This window comes from Drosophila erecta, unplaced genomic scaffold (genome assembly GCF_003286155.1).
Source record: "Drosophila erecta strain 14021-0224.00,06,07 unplaced genomic scaffold, DereRS2 tig00000055-arrow-pilon, whole genome shotgun sequence".
NCBI lineage: Eukaryota > Metazoa > Arthropoda > Insecta > Diptera > Drosophilidae > Drosophila > Drosophila erecta.
In genome coordinates, this window is record NW_020825200.1 from 5,791,295 (window position 1) to 5,813,800 (window position 22,506).

Genomic DNA, 22,506 nt, shown 5'->3' on the forward strand with positions numbered 1-22,506 from the left:
GTATGATTTTCTTCTTTTTTTGAGTACTCCGCTTTCAACACTCTTTAAAATAAGCGCATTAACTGCAAAGCTGCAACTTCCGATTTTTACGCGGTGCACACGAAAGCATTTTGAGCCTCCTGCAGCCAAACCGAAAACCAGTTGGCGGTCTTAATTATGAGCAAATGTTGGCCAAGTTATGCGTTCCGTTCTTCAATTTCGTACCATTCCCCCATATGCCCCCTTTGCAGGCTCACTTTTCACTTCAGTCGGTGGGTTGTGCGCGCTTCAAAAGGGCCCGTATCCAAATCCTATAATTATGTGCAATCAATACTTTTTTGGTATCGGCTTATAGCCGGAACGGATGTGCATTGGAGGGCATGGAGTTGGAGTCTTGTCTCAACCGCCAGAAGTTGAGGATGGGCCGGCAGTGGCTAATAAAGCGATTTGGGAGGCGATTCATTCATGTAGGCATAGAATGGGGTAAGGAGGGATTTTTCAAGAAACTTATTTAAAAATATTGATTTATTTTGGTTTTACAACTATTTAGTTTTCATGGTTTATTGAAAGTTCCCAAGTGGCCGTTTTCTATGGATATATTTGAATTCAAAACAGCCATTACTTTCGATACATTGCAAGGACTTATCCGTGAGTCCTCGTACATATCGATATTCTACATCGACTTATCGAAAGCAATGCCACCGTTATGGCGGAAAACTCAAGTCCGCAAACTTCATATATGTTTTCTTTCCGTTAAGCCCTAAATAACTAAACACTTAATTAAATAAAAAATTCGCATATTCGTAATACTTACGTAGAAAGCCCGGGTTTTAATGGAATCAGTGGTGGAAATCCTTTTTGTGCGTTGCCTGGCAACGAAAACAACTTTTCATAGCAATCATAGTGGCAGTGGCAAGTGTCAAGTGAGCAGGTGCTCTAATAAAAGCTTCATTTAAAGTAGCCAAGATGAAATTTATTCCGCTGCATACGACGAACACGGCGATTGTGTACAAGAACTCGCTGTGCTCCTTTGCCTCGCTTCTGGTGCTGGCCTTCATAGCGCTTTCTGTAATGCTGCCCGTTCTGCTCGTTTCCCTGCTGAGTCCTTATTCTGGAATATCTGAGTCGAGGGTCCTGTACGAGCAGCCGAATGTTGAGTTCAACTACGAGTACATATTTGTGGGCACAACGGATCGGGGGGAATTCGAGGAGGAGGAATCGCTGGTCGCCTGCAGCAGCTTCAGCCAGTTCAATGCCCAAATGGAGAGTTATACTAACAGTTGCACCACCACCAGATATTGGACAGAGGATGTGGACTATGATGGCGTAACAGATCGGGCGCACTTTCAGCTAGAGCTGCAGGATGTGCCCACGCGACTAGTCAGCTTCAATCTGTTGGTCTTCTTTGAGGCCGAACTGCAGCACAAGTGCGATCTATCGCCTCCATCCGTGCTGGCCCATCAGCTCCAGCTTCCCCTACACGCTCGCCTCAGAAATGGACACATTCAACTGAAGGGAGAGCTGCAACTGAAGCAATACGTGGAGTTCACCTGTCCATTTCCGGGACGCAACATCAAGACTCAGTTTCGCCAGGTTCACTTGGGCACAAACTCTACTACCGAAAATATTGATCACTTCAAAATGGAGTCCCTACTGGCGCAAGTGAAGGCGAATCCTGCTTATTTCCAGCTGGCCGTTCAGGAGACATACTACAGGGAAACGTCACCCCGCTTGGAACCTGGTCTCATCATTGACCTGGAGCTGGACGTGCTCCAAGTCGCCGCTCGCTATCATCTTAGCATTTGGGAACGGCTTGGTCAGTTCTGGCTGTACTTCGCTTCCTTTTTCGGCATCTCGTTTTACATAATGAACAAGCTGAAGGACTTTCTCTTCGGACGCCACATCGTGCGCTCCTGGGAGATCATACCCTGGAAAAAGCTCTACTGACACCAATCGGGCGCCATTTTGGAGATGGACAACTTCTCCATTGGCGAATGACTCGACGCCGACTGTGGTTGGTTACCCAATTGCAATTTCATTGTCAGTCAAATAATAAATATAACAAATGTACAGAAAATTTAAGTGGAGAGCAGAAGATCGGAAGGATCCGTTTACTTATCCCGGCTATTAGACATCAGGGCTAGGTTGCCAAAAGAGGATCCAACGGACGCCGGCTCGGGAGCGGGATCAAATGCACGGTTGTCCTCAAGGATGATGGTCGTGCGGGGATAGTGATCCAATTGCACGAACAGATAACGATATTCCAGTTTGCCAGCGGCATTCTGGGAAAATTGTGGATTAGAGTAATGAGCCCTGTAAAATATTCATCACGCCTACCCTTCTGGACTCCAGCTGCACGGTGGCCTTGTTCCTCAAGCCCTGCACATAGAACTGCATCCGCATGTGAGGCTTTCCATGGCGCTCATAGCTGGAGTGCGCCACATGCTGTCTGCGTCCGCGCCTGGATGTCTCGCCGAATCCCTTAATGGGCGCACCAATTGCATCCTGTACGCGCGGATCCTCGACCACGCGGCTCAACGCATCCGCATATATATTGTTGGGGCTCTCGCTCGAGAATAGCTCCCGGAATATGGCGAAGAACATCACGCAGGTCACCCCTAATCCGGCGATTATAATGGCTGTATAACTAGCCGTTTTAGTGTTCTCCTTGATCTTCTCGCCAATGGGACGCACATCCGTGGACACCTGGGTGTTATCCTGGGCACGTTGAAGGGATCCGCCACCGTCTGCATAAATAATATAGTAAATACTCCAGGTATAACCTAATCACAAGTTTGAGGCACAAACCGCGCGACGCCTCCTGCCGCAAATGTGGACTCCAGTGCATCGCAGCAGCACATTTTAGCCTGGCAAAGTTGGCGGGGAGCAAATTCTGCCGCTGACTGACCAAATTGCGCAATAAAGCTAGCCGTGACATTGTTTAAGACGAAATCAATGGTAAAAAACAAATAAATACACTTTATGAAAAAAAGAATTCTAATCAGCTGTTTAGCGATATAAATAGTGCTGCCACGTTTTCATCCATTAGCGGATTATCGAGCCATTCCCGCTAAAATAGCTATAGCCAGCTATAATGGTGGGTTCATTAATTCTCAATACTATAAAAAGAAAAACTAAGAGTTATTGAAAATAAATGTATATTTTTGAACTAGGAGGCCTTAGAGGCAATATTACAAATAGATCTTATAAATGGAAAAAAAGCATATATATTGTATTCCCCGTTTATGCGTTTCGAAATCTAAACGTATAGCTAAAAATCTATAATTACCATTACTAGCCAAAGCTAGGTGGCTTGGAAATGGCCATGTACCAGTACGCGCGAAAGCTGGCAACCCTACCATCTGTTACAGTAAGCTTTTTTTACGTCAAAAAGTCAGAAAACCTGATAAATTAGGAGAAGTCCATTCCCCTCCAGAAGTCAGTTACTCCAAAGTTCGCCATCACGTCGCTTCCAACGCTTTTCAGTCGCATTCTCAGTCGCTACTACGCGGTGAATACCAATCCCAGCAATATAATGGTGGTCACACACAACGTGAAGGGATACGATGAGTTCTCCAAGAAGATGGAGGAACTGGAGAACGGCAACGAGGCGGTCCATGTCCTGTTCAGCGGCGGCAAGGACGAGAATGGACAGAGCTGGTGTCCCTACTGCGTCAAGGGTGAGAATGCCCTGATCCCAATGCGGCTAACCGCCGCCTATTCGATTTCCAAGCTCGTTCATCACGCATATGTATGTTTGCAGCGGAGCCGGTGATACACGATGCGCTGAAGAAGGCCCCCGGCAACTCGCACTTTGTGCATGTGGATGTGGGCGAGCGGGCCTAGTAAGTTAATACCACCTACTAAGGAAAACAGCTGCGGTCAGACAAGCAGCAATTTATATTTCATGCACTGTGAAACACAAACATCTGGTAGTTTCTATCCATTAATGCTCTCGATAATTTAAATGGTTTCAAAACACAAACACAACACAGTTTAGTCATTTAATATGACGTACACATATGCATATTTCCCACGTCATTCAGTTGCCGAAACCTATATTCATTCGATTATAGAGATTAATACATTTTGGCACATTGGAACTAGTCATTCAGGCGCCGCTGTGCGATGATGAAATGAACACTCGAGTGCTTATTCACATGCCGAGAACATTCATGATAAAAACAACCATTAAACACCGATAGCTTTTCGCTTTACAATGCTCTTGAGTGACATTCATGCGGCCTGTTATCACCAAACCGTGGTAAGCAATAAAATAACACTTTTTTTTCGCTGCAGCTGGAAGGACCTGAACTGTCCCTTCCGCAAGGATCCCAACACACATTTGATCTTCTTGCCCACTCTGCTGCGCTGGAAGCAGCCACAGCGCCTGGATGGCGAGCGCTGCTCCAACCAGGAACTCGTCGAGATGATGTTCGAGGATGAGGATTAAGTCTTAAACTTTACTTACATATATTTTGGAACTTTATTCAAGTTGGAATACACAGAAGACTACACACATTCAATTAAAGCGTCCCTCAGTAATTGCTCTTGTACTTTTTGATCTCCACCATCACTACGTGAATGTTCGTCAGCTGGGCGCGCGCATTGGGCGTGAGGAGCTTGTGGAAGCGGTGGTAGTATTGCACCAAACTGGCCAGCGCGAGCTGCAGCAACTGGGAGCCCGTCAGCAAAGAAGGAAATGAGAGGAGCACCTCCCTGTTCAGCTCCTCCAGGGATTTCTTCCAGTTGGCCGAGAAGCTGGCCACCAAAGCTAGACTTCTTCGCTCCTGCTTTCGCAGCTCATCCATTTGCTCCTTCTCGAAAAAGTGCTCGCACTCTTTGACAAACTGAATAATGCCTCCGAAATGGGGGGCCAGAATCTCTTCCACATATTCTGCACTGCGGGAGTTGAGCTGCTCTCTAAATGCCTCTGCTTCCTTGGAATTATCGCGCGTGTGCTCCATCAGCACACCCAAAACCAAATCGTAGTTGTTTATCAAGTAGATGAGCTGATCCTTTCGCGTTGGAAATATTGCGGCCATGCGAAGGATAAAGCACTCCACTTCATTTTGCAGTTCCAGAAGCAGTCGGCTCACCAACTCATTAGGAAAATGCTCTGAGATTCCCACAATGGCCGCACTGAACTCTGCGTAGCGCCGTGTTATCTGCAAAATATTCGTTTTCTATGACAAGGCATTTTCGTTCAAGCTAAATGGTTTTATCTCTATTGGCCCTCTCTTGACTTTTAGAATGCGGTATTATTATCCCTTATTTTGCCTAGTCAGAATATGAAGTTTAGCATACTAGCTTTAGGTCGTGTACTTACATAGTGCGGTCCCAATTCCTTGTTAAATTTGGTTGGATCACAGTCATGTATGCTCTGGATATTTAAGCGGAATACAAGTTCTAATCGTGGCCATAATACCGCTTGCAGGGAGTCCCAATATCTGAAGTTAAAACATTGAAAAAGTCAATTGTGTACCGAAATAACGCCCATAAATAGACCCACTTATCCAATGCAGGAACGCAGCGCTTGTGGCACATTAGCTGATAGCGGAAAATGAGATGGATGCACAGAAACATGGCTATGGTATCGAAACAGTCGTGTATGGAGGTCTCCAGATTTTTCTAAGTTAGAGAAACATAAGTGACTTACATTTCGAGAATGAAAAACATTTACTTACAATCATCAGAGTTAGGGTTTTGCCCATGATTTGGTTAAACAAATCTTGCGCTTGGGTGCCGCGAACCATAAAAAACTCCGTAACGAAGAGATATTCCCGACAGGCATTATCCACTAGGGCGTATTGCTCGGATCGGAAGAGAGCTTCCACTGTGTACTGTTTAATATTTCAAATGTATTTCCTTTGTAAGTTTATGAACCATTTATCTTACTCGATTCTTTAGCTGCGCATGTGGCACTATAATAGGCGCCTCCAGCTGCTGGTTAAGTATATCGCCTCGCTTTCCTATTGTGAAAATGGTGCTTTTGTGCTTCAGACTCGTTGTCTTGGAAAATAAGCCTTTGGATGCATTATCCTCGATGCCCATCAGATCATCCTTTGTGCAGGATTCCTCGAATTTGAGGCTCGCCAAGCGTGTGGAATAACTCTGCACGAAAGTAATGAATTGAATGAAATTATGCTTCCGCAACATTGCAAACATACCTTAAAATAGCTATAGTATATTTTGCCCATCGTATCGATGTATTCGCTGCATATTTCCTGCGCCACATGCCGCTCATTGGACAGGATGAACTCGAAGAAGAATTTGTGCTTCAGCATGGCGTTCTGTGGAATCTGGTAGTTTGTCATGGGCTTCCGGAACTTGTAAATCTGCTCCAGCAGGTAAGAGCGAATCTTGGCCATGGCTTTAAGTCGAAGCTTCTGCAGCACATCGCTCACATCGCTGGTGGACTTTGACTCGTTGAAGCTGAGCTCCTTGACCAGTGAGAGTTTGTGGTTCAGCACATTCAACTGAGTGCTGAAATCCCGCTCCGTAACCGGCGTTTCCATTATTATGTTGATCATCTCCTCGGACACGGCCATGTCCTCGATGAACTGGGACAGCTGAGCCTTGACCGATTGCCGATTGGTCAGTTGGAGGGACATGGATACGGATTTTCTTTGGAGCTGCGTGATCTCGGTGCTGATGTTGTTCAAAACGCTCTGGAAGCTCATCAACATATTTTCCATTCGCTCCAGGACATCGTCGCAATCGTTTATCTGATTGTGCAGGTTGGCTATATTCTGGGACTCAGCAATATAGTCTGTTGCCAAAAAGAGAGATGTTTAGAGTTATGGCATATGGAATGTGGGGCTTACCCTCTATGGACTTATTCTCCACCTCCTTAAACTCTTTTTCAATCTGTCGTGAGTACTGTCGCAGATCCGTGGTGTTCTTCAGGATCTCCCGCACCTCCTCGTTGTCCAGTTGTTCCGTCATTTGCGGCGACGGCACCTCTGCCATTTTTTTTAGTTACTCAAAGGTATTTTTCCAATTGTTTTCCTCAGCTACCAACAAAAAAAAGTATGTCATCAAAACTGCAACTTGGCCGAAACAGCTGTTCTTGTTATCGGAGTGGGCTGGTCTCTTGGGAAACCCCTAACGATAGTTTAAATATTTACAATATTAGCTAATATTGGTGTTTGGAAATAAACTCTTCAAAATATCAGTTTAGCAATTTAAAAAAAAATCTTGTTTTGTAAATATTTTGTAAACATTAATATTTACAAAACAAGATTTTATTAAAATTGAATTAAGAAATATGTATTAGAATTAAATTAAAACATATTTTGTATTATTGTAATAGCTAGTATGCAGAGCTATTTCTAATGATTTAATACACAAGTTCAACTGCAAAGCAATCGATGAGTTTGATTTTTGATTATCACTTAGTATTTACGACTCTCACGTCCTACGACGTACATAATATTCAGCACAGAATACAACGTTAAAACAAATTTATTTTTAAGCAATAAAAACCGAACTATCGCAATAACAGCTGTTTGGACCATCGATAGGCAATTGGAGAGTGTGCCCCCATCGGCAGCCATCGACAATAGATAATATCGAAACAATCGAAATAGAAGTTTACGCGAAGAGAAGGAAACACAAGCGAAAAAGAACGCAAAAAATAAAGGTTAGCGAAATCCGTGCGACGAAGATGACCAGTTTCCGCAAGCGCACCGTGCAGAAGCCGATCCGCGGCACCCGCACCTCGCCGCACACGGCGCAGGTGATCACCTCCAGCGGGAATCCCTCCTTGGACGTGGTCATTGGCGGAGGCCTGCCGATGGGTTCGATCTGCCTAATCGAGGAGGATCGATTCATGACGCACGCCAAAGTGCTGGCCAAGTACTTTCTGGCCGAGGGCGTGATCTCCAAGCAGGAAATATTTCTGGGCAGCCTGGACGACATTCCGGCCGAGATGCTGCGTCGTCTGCCCAAGCCGCTGACCGAACTGGAAACGGAGGTGGAGCAACGCCAGGAGCAAGGTCAGGAAGCTGGTGGCCTAAGGATCGCCTGGCGGTACAATGATCTACCGCTGGTGAATACAGAGCATGCCACAGCTAAGATCGGACACCATTTCAACCTGATGGAGCAGATGGACTCGATGATGCTCTATTATGCCAATACTACCATGTGGGACGATAGCCAGAAGGACATTGTCATTGCCGCGGAGTTCTCCCAGGACAGCTCCCCGACTACTCCATCGCTGGAGCAGCAGCCCGTTGAAGATGCTCCACCGATTCCAGGCGAGGAGACCGCTGCCGAGGAGAAGACACCGCCCCAGGATGAGAACTCCGCCAACAACAACAATAATAATAACAACAGCAGCAGCGTAACCAGTAGCACAAAGACAGGCAGCCAGGAGTCGCAGTCGCAGATCTTCCACAACCCTCGTTACGGAGGACTGCTCAATGATATTCAACAGCTGCTGCGGGACGAGAGCTTTGTGGCTGGGACCAAGAAGAATCTGTGCCGCATCTGCCTGACCTCGTTGGGTTCGCCGCTGTGGTACGACGACCACTTCGGCGAGGATCTGATCAAGTTCCTCACGCTGCTGATGGCCAGTGTGCGGAACTGCAACTCCGTGTGCCTGATCACGATGCCCATGCACCTGATTGCCAAGTACGATGCCAGCCTGGTGCCCAAGATCCGTCAACTGGTGGACTATGCCATCGAGCTGGAGTCGTTTGCCGGTTCGGAGCGTGAAACGCATCCAGCCTTCAAGGAGTACAGTGGCCTGCTCCACTTGCACAAGATGTCGGCCCTCAATACGCTGGCCGTGCACATGCCGGACACCACGGACCTGGCCTTCAAGTTGCGCCGCAAGAAGTTTGTCATCGAAAAGTTCCACCTGCCGCCGGAGCTGCAAGAGTCATCTGCCAAGCCGGACAATTGCATCTCCGGTCTACTGAGCAATTCCAATGCCACAGCCTCGCTGGATTTCTAGCTGTCAGCGGAATTAGAAACTAAGTGCGCGTATGTAACCACGAAACAACTAAATTGCATAATAATAAGCCAAGTAAATGCATTAATATATCAGCCCTGATTTTGTACCATTTTGAAAACAAACCGCTCTTCTTGTCTCATCGTTAATCGATTGGCCAGCGCTGCGAACAGCTGTTCGGTTGGGTTATCGATTTGTTTGGGCACGGGACGCCTAAAATGTAAACATGTCGGAATTGAATCCTATTTTCAGTGATTTAAAAGTGTACTATGAGCCGCATGTGCAGTGGGTGGATGTGGAGGACTGGTTGTACGGCGAGGATGCTGAGGACGACGCGCTGCAGCGGCGTGCGGAGAAATTCTGGTCCATGGCCATGTGCCGACAGGATACTGGCCACCAGGAGACGCAGCTGCAGTTGCTCCGGGACTTGTCCGGCGTCATACGATCCATGAGAGACGAAAACCAGGCCACATATAGCAACACCCACGACAATTGGTCCAGTTTAATTGGATTTTCTCCAGCGCAAGGCTATCTGGCGTACATATACTCGCTTGTGAGCCTGGTCATTCCGCCCGAGCATGTGCAGCAGGCTGCTCCCAAACAGCTGAATGAGAACCTCAATCTGCAGCTAGCCCTCAATGCGGCGAGCACCTACCTGCTCACTCTGACCATTCCGGGAGCCAAGAGCTTTGGCGTCTTCGACGAGGATGTGATCGAACAGGTTCTAAAGATCTTCCGGCTTCTGGAAGCGAATAACAACAAAAGCGTTCGCGCAAACATCATCTGGATGTTCTTCTTGACCATCTGCGATGACCTGAAGATCGTCTTCCGCTATGTGCACTTCAAGGAGCACCTTAAACCGCGCGACCGGATCATTCGTTGCCTGTTGGAAGTGCTCTACATGAACTTTAAAGTGGGATATCAAAATACATGTGAGTTTAGCCCATTACGTTATATAGTAACTTGCATTAACTTAAGAACAAGAACATTTCGAAAATTATTGCTAACAAATTTTCGGCGCCAAAACAATTTTCGACTAGTAGTTTACAGTCTTATTTTATAGTTTATAGTCTTGTAATGTACCATCGAGTGGTGTATTTTTGAACATAATAGGTAATTATTTTTAATGTTTAACCAGTTTATTTGTAGTTAAACTTAGTCGCAAAACTATTATTTTTTAAGAAATTCGCCAACGATGACAAACTCAATTGCCTATCGATTGTCTGTGATTACCTGCGAACAGCTGACTTAACTAGGTGTGTACACACTGCAGCACACTTAGCGACCTGAAGATTATACAAACAAGTGCTTAAATCAATGAAAACCTAAAGGAAGTTAAAGTTAGTTAATAAAGTCGAAGAACTAACGATGCTGCGCAGCCTTTGTGCCCTCCGTGGGCAGTGCCAGCAGCTGTTCAGGACCTCCATCCGCCCTCAAAACTCAGTCCAAAAGTCACACCAATTTTGGCGGATGAAGTCGACGGATTCTCCGGAGGAAGCTGCCCGTAAATTGCGTGCGAAATCCACACTTTACTACATAACCGCCGGCGGAGTGCTGATCGTGGGTCTCAGCTATGCGGCTGTGCCGCTGTACAGCATCTTTTGCCAGGCGTACAGCTACGGAGGCACCACCTCGCAAGGGCACGATGCCGAGAAGGTGGAGCACATGAAAAAGATCGAGGATCGGGTGCTGAAGATCCGCTTTAACGCCGATATCGGATCCTCTATGCGCTGGAACTTCAAGCCGCAACAGTACGAGATCAAAGTGGCTCCTGGTGAGACTGCACTAGCCTTTTACACGGCCCGGAATCCCACGGATAAGCCGGTTATTGGCATTAGCACGTACAATGTGATTCCCTTCGAGGCGGGCGCCTATTTCAACAAAATCCAGTGCTTCTGCTTCGAGGAGCAGCAACTGAATCCGCACGAGGAAGTGGACATGCCCGTGTTCTTCTACATCGATCCAGAAATCATGGCAGATCCGGCGCTGGAGACCTGTGACACCATCACCCTTTCGTACACCTTCTTTGAGGCCAAGGAGGGTCTGAAACTGAACTTCCCCAGCTATGCCAAGCCCCATGTGGCAAGTGCGTGAAGGAAAGGTGGTTAGGTCTTTGTGTTGAAAACAATAAATATTTGTTATGCCAATTTTAAAATGTTCCAGTCATTCTGGTTCATCCAGTTCTTCTGTATTGATGATTTCATGAAGATATTTTAAAGGCGCATAGTTTCTAAGGAACTTTGATTTAACTAATTGTTGAAAGGAAATTAATTTTATAAAAGAAACTTCCAACCGAAATTCATTCAAACTAAACTAAATCGATAGCAAGCGATAACACCGCTGCACAGTTTGAGAGGCGCCACAGCTGATGCAGTTTGAGGGGCACTCCATCTGGAGCTGGAAAAGAAGGAGGCAGTTTATTAATAGATAACGCCGAATCTGATTCTCCGGCGCATTTCAAACGCTTCCGCTCCGCCAGATTGTGTATTGTGACCCCTTTCAACCCGACGATGTGTTGAATCGATGACGTGGAGATGAATAAACAAGTTATATTCGGCCTGCTTCTCGCTTGCATTTTGGGGTGCATTTCAGGGCAGGATGAGGAGGATTACCAGGAGCCGCCAGCGGTACTGGTTGCCCTGCTGGTGCGCAACAAGGCCCACATACTGCCCATGTTCCTGAGTTATCTGGAGCAGCAGGATTATCCCAAGGAAAGAATAGCATTTTGGTCGGTAAACTCATTCAATTATGGAATTGTGAATCTCACCTTTAGTTTCCAAATATATCAGGTTGCGGTGTGATCACAGCAACGATGTCAGCATAGAGCTATTGCGGCAGTGGCTGGACAACTCGGGGAATCTCTATCACAGCATAAACTACGAGTTTCAACCGGAGGAGCGGAGTTATGTCAACGAGAGCTCACCGTACGAGTGGCCCGCATCGCGTTTCAAACACCTCATCGCCCTGAAAGAGGAGGCCTTTCAGTATGGTCGCGAAATTTGGGCTGACTTTGTGTTTTTCCTGGACGCCGATGTCTTGCTCACTTCAAAAGACTCGCTGAAAGTCCTCACCCGTCTCCAGTTACCAATTGTGGCTCCCATGCTGATCTCGGAGAGCTTGTACTCCAATTTCTGGTGCGGCATGACGGAGGACTACTACTACAAGCGCACTGATGAGTACAAGGAAATCTACCACGTGAAAAAGCAAGGAAGCTTCCCAGTGCCAATGATCCACACAGCCGTTTTGGTGAGCATGAACCACAGAGCGGTTAGGAATCTCACTTTCGATAGGAACAAGCTGGTGGAAATGCAGAAAAGCAGGCAGCAGGAACCTCTGTACGATGGACCAGCCGATGACATCATAGTGTTCGCCATATCGGCCAACAGTTCGGGCATTCCATTGCACATCTGCAACGATATAACCTTCGGTTATATACTGCAGCCATTGGAACCGGGCGATACCTTGGACCACGACATACAACAGCTGGTTAACCTCAGGAGCATCATGGTCAATGACCTCGGAGCTGTGCCTCCCCTACTGCATAACTACAAGCATTTGGAAAAGAAACCGGAGAAAAGCAAGCTCTCACTGGACCATATATTTATGATTAACCTGAAAAGACGACCGGAGAGGCGGAAGAAAATGGAACTGCTCTTCGACGAGATCGGAATAGAGGCGGAGCACTTCCCGGCTGTTGATGGCAAAGAACTAACCACGGAACGGCTGCTGGAGATGGGCGTACGATTTCTGCCCGGCTACGAGGATCCCTATCATCATCGCGCCATGACAATGGGCGAGATCGGCTGCTTTCTGAGCCACTACAGCATCTGGGTGATGATGGTGCGCAAGCAGCTGAAGGAGGTGCTCATTCTGGAGGACGATATACGCTTCGAGCCGTATTTCCGACAAAACGCTGTCAGAATCCTAAATCAGGCCAGAAATGCCGCGAGGTACGACCTCATTTACTTTGGCCGCAAGCGTTTGAAGGAGGAAAGTGAGCCGGCAGTGCCGAATGCGGATAATCTGGTGCACGCCGGCTACTCCTACTGGACTTTGGGCTACGTATTATCCCTGCAGGGTGCCCTGAAGCTGCTGGCAGCCAAGCCGCTGGGCAAGCTCATACCCGTAGATGAGTTTCTGCCACTGATGTTCGATCGTCATCCCAACAAAACCTGGACCGAAGCCTTCCCCAAGCGCAATCTCGTTGCCTTCAGTGCCTCGCCACTGCTGCTGTATCCCATTTACTATACTGGCGAATCTGGCTACATTTCCGACACCGAGGACTCGCAACAAATCAATGTGGACACGAGTGAAGAGGGCGCGGCCAGGCTAAAAAGCGACCGCGAACAGGTTTTCGATCACGAGCAGGAACTCAAGCTCAATCCGGAACTAAAGCTGGGCGAGAGCTTGTCCAAGAGCCACCAGGAGCTGTAAATTCCTGCAACTTCCGAACAAAACCATGCCAAATTTTACTTAGACTAAGTTAGGTTTAGCTTGACAACTGCCAAATGTGCCTTTAACCCGAATCCACCAAAAATATCAACAACGAATGCTAGCTTAGGTTAAAGCTTTGATTGTATGGCCTAATATTTTGTGCAATTTTTCACAACTTTTAAGCTCGCTAAAAATGTTCCTAAATGACAAAAGTTTGTTATCTATAAGATAACACATTTATATAAACTATGTTTCTGTTATAAAATAATATTTTGAACTTAAGTGTAAACATCCAGTTTTGGTCTGAGCAGCAATATTTCTCTTGGAATAGACATAGGCATCTCAAAAGCTGTAGATGAGTCGAATAGTTGCACAAGTTATTGGCCGAATCCAAACGATAGACTAATATATCAGCAGCATGCCATTGTCCTAGCATTAAGTAGGTTTTAAACATTATATAAACTCTGACTTTATTCCGCTCACAAGTGATGTGCAGACAGTAAACACTTAAGATTTAAATTCCCCATTCTAACCATTTATTGTCGCTGCTCTACTGACCCATAGCGCCGCGCATGAACAGGTTCTTGACCGGCGGCAAGTTCTGGGTCAGCTGAAGTCCCAAACTCCGGAGCAAAACCACCGGACTGAACTGCGTGGAGTAGAGGGTGTGCAGTCCATGTACGCCCAGCATGATGGGCACATTCTTGGCCAGACACTTGCGCTCGTACTTGATGAGGTGCTGCTTGTCGCCCAGCTTGAAGCCAGCGTATGCTCCGGCTGCCAGCGACTCCACCAGAAACCGCACATCGCTGAAGCCCAGATTGACTCCCTGGCCGGCGAGCGGATGCACTCGATGGGCGGCATCGCCAACCAGAGCGGCTCCATTGCAGACGTACGACGAGGCGTGCAGGAATCCCAGTGGAAACGTGGCACGGGACTTGTCCTGCACGCCGCACACCCTTGGAGGGTACTGCACCTGGTGCTGGGTGGCATTGTGCCCGAAGAGCGAGTTCAGTGCCTGAACAGCCTTGTCTGCGAGCTCGACGCGAGGATACTGCCTGCAAAAGGCTTCGTTGAGGGCGTCTACGAATTCCGCCGGGGGCAGGGCTTGCAGCATTTTGGCCTGCTCATTGGTGGTGCTCCACACCAGGGAGCTCAGCCTATCCGTTAGGGGTAGCAATGCCACTGGTCCGTTGGGCAGGAATCTCTGCCACGCCACGGAGTTATCACAGGCATCTTCGCCGAGATCCAGCGTGGCCACCAGGCCCATCCGGTCGTAGTTCAGCGAAAAGACATCCACGTTCATCTCCTTTCTGACCACAGAATTGGCGCCATCCGCTCCAATGAGCAGATCGCAGGAAAATGAGCGTCCATCCTGTAGCTGCAGCTCGGAGAGATTGGAGTTCGAGTCCCTGGGCAAGCGGACGCACTGGATTCTGGCCTTGTTCAGGATCTCCACATTGGCAGCTTCCTTGACCCGCGCATAGACCGCGTCGAGGATCAAATCGTTCTCAATGATGCAGGCCACATCGCTGGCAAAGTTATCGTGCTGGAACTGGATCAGTGCATCCGTGTTGGACTCCCACACTTGCATCTGCTTGACGGGCTTGTAGCGCGCAGACTCGATGTGCGTCCACGCATCTATGGACTTGAACAGCTCAATTGAGTTGTGGTTGATGGCGGATACGCGATTTTGGTATGGTCCAGTGGGATTAAATCCCCGGAACTCGGGTGCGCCCTCCAGCAACAGCACCTTCTTGTCCGCCAGCGTGGAATTCTTTGCCAGAGCGGCGGCCAAAGTGGTTCCCACCAGTCCGCCGCCTCCAATGATTATATCAAAGTGCTCGGTAGCCGGCGCTTGTGTGGATTCACCTCGGTTTGTTGCCATGACAGTGGAGGATTTGCTGGCCAGCAGGCGGGCGGACAGAAGGCGCGCCTGCCCCGTCGAAGCCAGCGCTCCTTGGATACGTAGTACACCCAACATCTTCCGGAAGTTCAAAAGTTTCTCGTAATTCCACTATTATTTCATTATTTTCCCTTGTCCGCTAGAGATGCACTACAAAACGATGCAGCTATCGATCTTTGCTTCTTACATGCTGGCAATACTGCACCAAAACTATCGAGTTTTCGATTATTTGTTAACGGACCTTTAAATTTTAATTGTTTAGTAAAAACTAACTTCTAAGATAAGCGTTTAAATATTTACTAAATTTGTTGCACTCTCCAGGTGCTTCCGGCTTGCATGGCAAATGCTTTGAGCTCTTCGGGGAAATAGCCAACGAGCACAATGGAGATGTCTACGAAACACTTCACTTAATAATGCGACAGACCTTTCCGATGCACATTTATACGGATAGTCCGCAAATAATTGGAGCAGGCCGTCGAGGAGGAGCGATGCAAAGCGGGGAGCACATATCGGACTGGTTCATCCAACTCATAGATAAGTATCCCGACATTGTCATCCGTATCCTGCACTTCTACATTGAGTGCGTGGTTTCCAATCCCATCAAAGCGGTGAGTACATGTGGAACCTCACGAAATTCCTATACTTACGCGTTATCTATACTGTTTCAGTGGAAGAGCAACGACGAGAAGGTGGCTATAGGCTATGCAGCCAAGTACGACAGGGTACTGTTCTCCAAGTGCAACAAATCCTGTGCAGATTTTGTCCTGGAAGCCGTGAAAGCAGACGATGCTGTGGGCATTCAAACGCGTGCTCTGGATCTGATCGAGAAGATCCTCTTACAGCAAAGCGAGGTTGAGTGGAGCATCTTCCGCTACGAGGTGTCCAAGGTACCCAGAGAGGTTCCGCTCCTGAGGGAGGTGATGCGTTGCCTCAACGATCGTACATTAACTGTTCGCCGGAAGGCGTGTCAAGTGCTCATCCTGGCCCTGAAACAAGGATCCCCCATGACGAAAAAAATTCTGCAGGAAAGCATTCGTTTCGTTCAGTTTGAGGATACTGATGTGGAAGCTTTGGCTGAGCCTTCTGCCGAGCAAAACGAGCTGCGTTTCGAGAAGCCCGGAATCGTCCAGTATGCCTTCAGTTTTCAGGGACATGAGCAACTGGAGCTGGAGGTCAAGAACGTCCCACAAACGGTGTACCAGCGTTTCCTGGCCGCGGATAATGGTTTGGCGCGATCCGCTGGCATAGCTCTACTAGAAAGACTGGTCCTAGTCAATCCCCTGATCATCTATAACACAAATTTTGTGAAAGAAACCTCCCTGCTGGCCGTGGATCGCTTGGCTTCCGTGAGGAAATCTGCGCTGGATACCATTGAAACCCTGCTGGAGGCCTATTCCAATTGTTTCGCTCTGATTTGTGTGTACTGCCGGATTTGGGCATGCCTTATGAGCGATGAAGATGTGGCGCTCCAAAAACTGGCTATTTCGGTGGGATGGTCCCTGGAAAGTTTTTGAATATAATTAACTTTGTAACTTGCTTTCAGAGCTTTGATAGAATGGTGTTGAAGAACGTTCAGCCCCTGGAGTTTTCCAATGAACCCAAGCACTTTATGCCCTGGCGAATCATCAGCACCCTGCTGATGACACAACCAAGAGCTTATCTTCAAGAGAGGTTCGCTGTTTTACTGGAGCGGGAATCCATAGTAACGTAAGTTATGCCACTGCTACGTATCTAAAAGATTATAAAAGCTTCCTTATACATTTGCAGACCCAGGCTAGTAAACGTAATAATCTCGCACTTATCTACGTCCATGGCCACCGATGCCTGGGGATTGCTGCTGTTCCTGTCCAGCCGCATCACCAATAACATGGACGCACTTATTGCCATATTCAATGGCCTCTCCTCCTACAACATGAAGTCCAACCAGTTTCTGGCCCTGCAGCTCATCATTGGTTGCCTGAGAAACTTCTCCAAGCCAGCTCTTAATCAGCTATTCCAAAAACTCTTGAATGCCCTGCGGACGGGCAGCATTTGGCTGGGTATCATCTCGAGTGCCGTCAACTTGCTCAACCAGATCCATCACCTGTCTACCAGCCAGTCTCCTTCGATAGCCTCCGAGGTACCAGACTGGAAGCTCAGTTTGCTGGAGGATCTCACCGAGGGCATTCTAACCAGTGCACAAAATTTCCAGGAGGAACACGCCCGCCTGCAGTGCTTGCTGGGTGCCTATACAGAGATAATTGTGATGGTGGCCCAGGATGTGGACAATAGGATCGTGAGCATTGTCTTCAAATACCTGCAGGAGTGCACCAAGCTCAGTGAGTCGGAATTCGATTCGGATAACGAGCGCATGACCAACTGGATGATTGTGATAGCCGGTCGTTTGTGCCTGAGGGAGAATCATCTGGCCAATGCCGCATCCAAGCTGTACCGAACCATTCTGACCAAAAATGACAGACCTCAGATCATCAACACCACGTTAATAGCGCTCAACGATCTCGGCAAGAAGCACCCATCAATTCTCGAGAGTAACTTTCAGGCGATTTTGTCGAAACTCCATTCGAAATTTGCCATGACCAGAGTGCGCACCTTTCGGTGCGTAAAGGATGTGATTCTCTCCGGGAACATCAAGCTTAAGGGTCCCATTCTCATATCCATGCTGGCTGGTCTGGTGGATGAAAGTGCCGAGGTGGCCAGGGAGGCGGATGCCTTCTTCACTCGCTACAAAAGATTGTACAACAAAATGTTATTTGATCACTGCCTGAAGGAGTGTCCCTTCGATCTGAATGGTCAGGCCATTTTGAGGGGCGTGAGGACGGATGGCAACTACAAATCACCTCTCAAGGGTCCACAAATGGCCAAAAATCGTAGGTTGCTTTACAATCACATTATGTCCTCGATGGATGAGAACGCGCTGCTGCTTTACTTCGGTCAACTAAAACTGCTGGCAGGTGAGTAAAGTTGTCTTATATTTTTAATTTAAAAGATATGCCAAATATATATGTATATTATTGTAGAAAAAACCAGAGACCCTGCTTTCATCAATAATCCCGGCGCCCTAATCGTGGTCCAGGATATACTCTTCATCATGCGGCGCATTTGTTATTGCACTAAGGGAAAGGGAAAGGAGAAGAGCTCTCGGGGCGAAGGCGACAACAGCGATGAAGGCGAAGATGGGCCATCGGAGGCACCGCCTCCACCACCTAGACCAGAAGCAGGAGAGGCACCTGGCAGAGGACGAGGCCGAAAGGCGGACCTGTCCGAGGAGCCAGTATGTTTAACTGACTGCTGCTGATTAACGTTTCCCCTTTAAATACATGTGTAAATCTTTACAGCTCAAGCAACTGGAACGTTGTCTTCGCTATGTGGAAGAAACCCATCGCAATCTGCAGTCCGTCATGAGTCCCGAGCTCAGGCACACTTTTGAATCCTTTTGCCAAGCGCTGGCCATGAGATTCCCCAACTACATTGAGTTCGCTCAACCCGCGAAATTCTGGCAGAAGTTTCGATCTTCAAAAGCTCCGAAAGGAGCCAGAAGGAAGCGACGACGCATGGAAGAGGATGAAGACGATTCCGATGAGGATCAGGAGTCGGAGAACGACAGTGACAGTGAGATGCCGCTGGACAGGCACAAATCCACGCCGACTGGCTCCCGTTTGTCCCAAAGGAAAACCAGCTGCGATATGCTTGTTACGGAATTGATTTTCCAGCCACCCGATTGGTAGTTTCAATTTTCCTGACCTCGCAAAATGAATTTGTTAATTATTTAGTATGACAGAAATCGAATATTGTATTATTTTGCATTATAGACAAAAATGTACATATCTGTAAGCTCGGAAGTCAAAATGTAATTGGTAATTGTACTGCCACAAGATTCTTGACTTTCAATAATAATCTTTGCTGTACTCGCAAATTTTCTCCAAGATCTTCTTGTAGCCGCGCAAAAACTCGTCGAGAACCAACTGGCCCACTTGCAGTTCGTTGAGTCCCATCTGCTCGGCTTCCGTCGCCTGGATGAGCATGCATTCCAGCAGAGCGGCGTTGACCGGCTGGACGAAGAGGTTCCGCTCCCTGCGATCATCGGGCCTCACCGGAACAATTAGATTACCGGGCTGCGTCTCCGCCGGAGGCTTCATTGCCCTAGCTGGAGTGCTGGTCGCAGGGGGGCGGGGAATGGGTATGTTCATGGAAGCGGCCATCGGCTGTTTGCCAACCAATAGGCCAAAGTTTGGCGGCGCCGCCAGCGCCTTGCCGCGCAACGCCGCAGCCGATCCGCCAGCCTGCAGTCCCTTCAACTGGACATCGATGCCCGCCTTGGCGGCTGCAGCTGCTGCCTTTGCGCTCATCGCAGCCGCCTTCTGCCTCTTCACGGCAGTGGAGTTCTTGGCGCCGGAGTTGGAGTCCACCAGATGGCGGACCTCCGTGTTCCTGCAGCCTGATTACGGGATATGTGATGAGGCGAGCAATTTGGGGAGTATGTAGAAGTGAAATCTTACCGATGCATCGACAGAACTTGGTGCAGATCGCCATGGACTGGTAGCAATCGCAGTAGTTCTTGATGCACTGCGACCTCTTGCAGCAGCATCCTTTCACGCCACCTGGTCCTTGGCCCTTGCCCCTCCGGCTCTCGGTCCTCTCCACATTCTTCTTCTTGGGCGTTGACATGGTGCTGCCGAAATCTGGTCCTCGAATGAATTGAATATCTCATTGACAGCTCACTTCAGCAGTCAGAACTGAAGTATCAGTGTTGGAAAAATGGGCATACAAAAACAGGTGACCCAGAAATAAAAGAACGATTTCGGGCACTAAACTATTAAAGCTTAGATAAAGTATTTATATGTCGTACTGGTAATAAAGTTAAAATTTGTTAAGTACCAATCGTTTAACAAGTGTTTAGTTTATATCGTTATAACATAGATAATTTCCTTTGGTGTCTACATAATATGGCATGGCATTAATTTATGATATTGTTCTCCTCTATAGTCTACGATAATTGAAAGCTATTATAGATTTAATAAAAAAGTACGTCTGGCTCTAGAGTTACATTTTTAATTGATATCAATGGTAATTGCTTTCCTTTTCATATTTCGTCGAGTGATTTGGCAGCAAAACTACAACGCTTCCGAAATTCTCATTTTGATTGGCTTTTACTACATATAATATTTAATTGGAATGAAGTGAGGTAAGCTGTCCGCCAAAAAACTCGACATTAGGCGCGTTATTCAAAATATCACTATCAAAACGATATATGTAGTGTATAAATGTGTAGCAGAAGACTTCTTAACAGTTGGAAAGTAATTGTGTGGCCTGCAATCGTTGCTATTGCTTCTAAAGTAACTAGGATTATCTCCGCTGCTGAAGTGGCCGGTGCTCCTAGCATATAGTGCCGTTCAGGAGCTCGTAGCAGCTTGGAGGCGATGCCGGCGAGGCTGCAGCCGCCGCCTCCTGTCGCGTCTTCAGAAAGTTGCCCACCCAGTGGGCCGTGAGATCCAGATATTTCGTTCGCGAGCCGGGATTGTAGTCCAGGAAGCCGGCACGGGGCACCACCTCCTCGATCTGGCTGCCATCCGGCCAGTTGTTGTAGCTGGCTATGTTGATGAAGCCCACGTGGTTGAGAATGGCTGTTCTCCAGGCCACGCCGTAGTACTACAATGTGAAATGTACATTAAACAATGTAAGATTGCATTTCCCGGCAAGTCATAGCGATTGATGGTGTCTTTACCCTTCCATTGCTGCGGTGCCGCTGGATGTCTCCATGTCGCGGGAACTTGTTCCTCTCCGCGAATCCCGGCCCCACCGTGGGTACGAAGAGCATCTTGTAGGACAAGGCAAAGGACTTCAGATACGACCAGTTCTTCCAAGTGCTGGCGAAGACAGCTCCATTGCTGGGCAGTTTGCTGTAGAAGCCATCGAAGCACAACCGTCGCAGGACATCGGCGTGGCTCTTAAGCCTGTTGGGAAACGAGAGTTAGGAAGGGGTAGCACTAGGTATCTTATGGGCACTCCCCACCTTATGTGTCCAATGAATAAGGCATCCAGAACCCTCCTCAGGCCATCCGGTTCCACCAGCGAAGGCGATCGACACAACAGCCTTCCCAGGCTATCACTCAACTTGTAGGCATTGCTCACGTAGAGAACCGGCAGGGCGACACCTCTCGACTGACTCCACACCTTGTAGAACCCAGCTCGGCTGGTGTATGTGGCAATCTCCTGCAGCTGCTGCCGCACAAACTCCACGCTCTGATTCCCCGCCACACTGAGCTCGAAGGTCACGCTGAGATTGTGCTGCGGTGCCAGTTCCAGGATCTGGTGCAGTAGTGCCGCCTCCGTCGGCTTGCTGCCGGAGTAGCTCAGAATGAGCACTCCGATGCCACAGCTGCGAATGTTCTCAAAGTGCTGGGCGAGCAACGAGGCACTGGGCTTGTACAGACCCAGTGCCGGATAGAAGGCGGTGTTGAGGATTCGCACTGGTCGCGGAGTAGTCAGTGGCACGTCGTTTGGATGCTCCGCTGGCGGCGGTGGCGGCTTCTTGGACTTGTACCAGGGCACGGGGGCAGTGTAGAATATGTGCACGGCGGTGATCACCACATCCAAAGTGGTCCTCGACTAAACGAAGATTTGTAGGAGATTTCATTATTTTTTAAAGACACTATCAAGGATTTTGATGTGGCTCAACCACTTTGGTACTATGACCTGTGCTGGGAACTTACAGACTGCTCCGCCTCGTGGTCCCGCTGCTGCTGCTGCTTCATCAGATCAATTTTACTCTGAATGATGCGCTCCTTGATCTTCTGCTCGTCGTACTTCTCGGGCACAATCACTCCATTCTCCCGCTGCGGCTGGAGCAGCGCCACGGCCACCGGCGGTGGCTTCTCCGGCGATTGAGGCTGGTCCCCGGGCCTGTAGGCTCGGGCGATGAATCGCTCGTCCAGCAGCAGTTCGATGGCCGCATTGCGTCCGCTGGAGCCCAGCACTATGATGGTGATGACCAGCAGGGCGACGATGGCCAGCAGGAGGAGGATCTTCAGCTTACGCCGCGTTTTCACATACTTTTTCAGCAGCATTTTCGCACGCGTGCATTTTCTCACATTGTTTGAACGTCCTCGTTGTTTTTCGTCCCCTGTTTTTCCGTCCTCCTCCTCCTTGGGCAACCCCAACGACCCCTTCCCTTCCTGTCGCAATGCAGCTGCCGGAAGCTCACGACCATTGCGCATGTCCTGAAACGGAC

General features: G+C 48.3%; 11 protein-coding genes across 11 annotated transcripts; 6 read left to right on the forward strand and 5 right to left on the reverse strand.

Moving 5' to 3' along the window:
* The first annotated feature begins 828 nt into the window (after positions 1–828).
* LOC6540683 (transmembrane protein 231) lies at positions 829–2,073 on the forward strand. Its single transcript, XM_001968770.3, has one exon. The coding sequence runs from the start codon at positions 946–948 to the stop codon at positions 1,924–1,926; it is 981 nt and encodes a 326-aa protein (XP_001968806.3). The 5' UTR covers positions 829–945; the 3' UTR covers positions 1,927–2,073.
* On the reverse strand, positions 1,994–3,011 carry LOC6540626 (mitochondrial import inner membrane translocase subunit Tim21). Its single transcript, XM_001968771.3, has 3 exons — positions 2,788–3,011; positions 2,317–2,726; positions 1,994–2,261 (listed from the first exon to the last, which is right to left on the reverse strand). Exons 1-3 carry the CDS (start codon positions 2,915–2,917, stop codon positions 2,091–2,093), a joined length of 711 nt encoding a protein of 236 aa, XP_001968807.1. The 5' UTR covers positions 2,918–3,011; the 3' UTR covers positions 1,994–2,090.
* Positions 3,012–3,304: 293 nt separating this feature from the next.
* LOC6540730 (thioredoxin domain-containing protein 17) lies at positions 3,305–4,524 on the forward strand. Its single transcript, XM_026979090.1, has 3 exons — positions 3,305–3,659; positions 3,743–3,824; positions 4,279–4,524. The coding sequence occupies exons 1-3, from the start codon at positions 3,515–3,517 to the stop codon at positions 4,430–4,432; spliced, it is 381 nt and encodes a 126-aa protein (XP_026834891.1). The 5' UTR covers positions 3,305–3,514; the 3' UTR covers positions 4,433–4,524.
* LOC6541575 (vacuolar protein sorting-associated protein 52 homolog) lies at positions 4,442–7,081 on the reverse strand. Its single transcript, XM_001968773.3, has 7 exons — positions 6,807–7,081; positions 6,150–6,751; positions 5,878–6,093; positions 5,667–5,822; positions 5,492–5,610; positions 5,309–5,429; positions 4,442–5,147 (listed from the first exon to the last, which is right to left on the reverse strand). The coding sequence occupies exons 1-7, from the start codon at positions 6,949–6,951 to the stop codon at positions 4,518–4,520; spliced, it is 1,989 nt and encodes a 662-aa protein (XP_001968809.1). The 5' UTR covers positions 6,952–7,081; the 3' UTR covers positions 4,442–4,517.
* A 351-nt stretch (positions 7,082–7,432) lies between these two features.
* On the forward strand, positions 7,433–9,033 carry LOC6541748 (putative elongator complex protein 4). Its single transcript, XM_001968774.3, has one exon. It carries the CDS (start codon positions 7,649–7,651, stop codon positions 8,939–8,941), a length of 1,293 nt encoding a protein of 430 aa, XP_001968810.1. The 5' UTR covers positions 7,433–7,648; the 3' UTR covers positions 8,942–9,033.
* An 85-nt stretch (positions 9,034–9,118) lies between these two features.
* Positions 9,119–19,150, forward strand: LOC6541750. Its single transcript, XM_001968775.3, has 7 exons — positions 9,119–9,870; positions 15,600–15,886; positions 15,947–16,765; positions 16,822–16,985; positions 17,046–18,229; positions 18,296–18,549; positions 18,614–19,150. Exons 1-7 carry the CDS (start codon positions 9,165–9,167, stop codon positions 19,001–19,003), a joined length of 3,804 nt encoding a protein of 1,267 aa, XP_001968811.1. The 5' UTR covers positions 9,119–9,164; the 3' UTR covers positions 19,004–19,150.
* LOC26526985 (cytochrome c oxidase assembly protein COX11, mitochondrial) lies at positions 10,151–11,085 on the forward strand. Its single transcript, XM_015160100.2, has one exon. The coding sequence runs from the start codon at positions 10,307–10,309 to the stop codon at positions 11,030–11,032; it is 726 nt and encodes a 241-aa protein (XP_015015586.1). The 5' UTR covers positions 10,151–10,306; the 3' UTR covers positions 11,033–11,085.
* LOC26526048 (glycosyltransferase 25 family member) lies at positions 11,286–13,888 on the forward strand. The gene is made up of 2 exons (XM_015159953.2): positions 11,286–11,666; positions 11,728–13,888. The coding sequence occupies exons 1-2, from the start codon at positions 11,473–11,475 to the stop codon at positions 13,370–13,372; spliced, it is 1,839 nt and encodes a 612-aa protein (XP_015015439.1). The 5' UTR covers positions 11,286–11,472; the 3' UTR covers positions 13,373–13,888.
* On the reverse strand, positions 13,826–15,467 carry LOC6542443 (ubiquinone biosynthesis monooxygenase COQ6, mitochondrial). The gene has a single exon (XM_001968776.3). It carries the CDS (start codon positions 15,354–15,356, stop codon positions 13,923–13,925), a length of 1,434 nt encoding a protein of 477 aa, XP_001968812.1. The 5' UTR covers positions 15,357–15,467; the 3' UTR covers positions 13,826–13,922.
* Positions 19,151–19,157: 7 nt separating the features above from the next.
* LOC6542215 lies at positions 19,158–20,030 on the reverse strand. The gene is made up of 2 exons (XM_001968777.3): positions 19,775–20,030; positions 19,158–19,713 (listed from the first exon to the last, which is right to left on the reverse strand). Exons 1-2 carry the CDS (start codon positions 19,941–19,943, stop codon positions 19,163–19,165), a joined length of 720 nt encoding a protein of 239 aa, XP_001968813.1. The 5' UTR covers positions 19,944–20,030; the 3' UTR covers positions 19,158–19,162.
* A 45-nt stretch (positions 20,031–20,075) lies between these two features.
* On the reverse strand, positions 20,076–22,503 carry LOC6542293 (glycoprotein endo-alpha-1,2-mannosidase-like protein). The gene is made up of 4 exons (XM_001968778.3): positions 21,989–22,503; positions 21,289–21,884; positions 21,001–21,229; positions 20,076–20,924 (listed from the first exon to the last, which is right to left on the reverse strand). The coding sequence occupies exons 1-4, from the start codon at positions 22,490–22,492 to the stop codon at positions 20,652–20,654; spliced, it is 1,602 nt and encodes a 533-aa protein (XP_001968814.2). The 5' UTR covers positions 22,493–22,503; the 3' UTR covers positions 20,076–20,651.
* Positions 22,504–22,506: the final 3 nt, after the last annotated feature.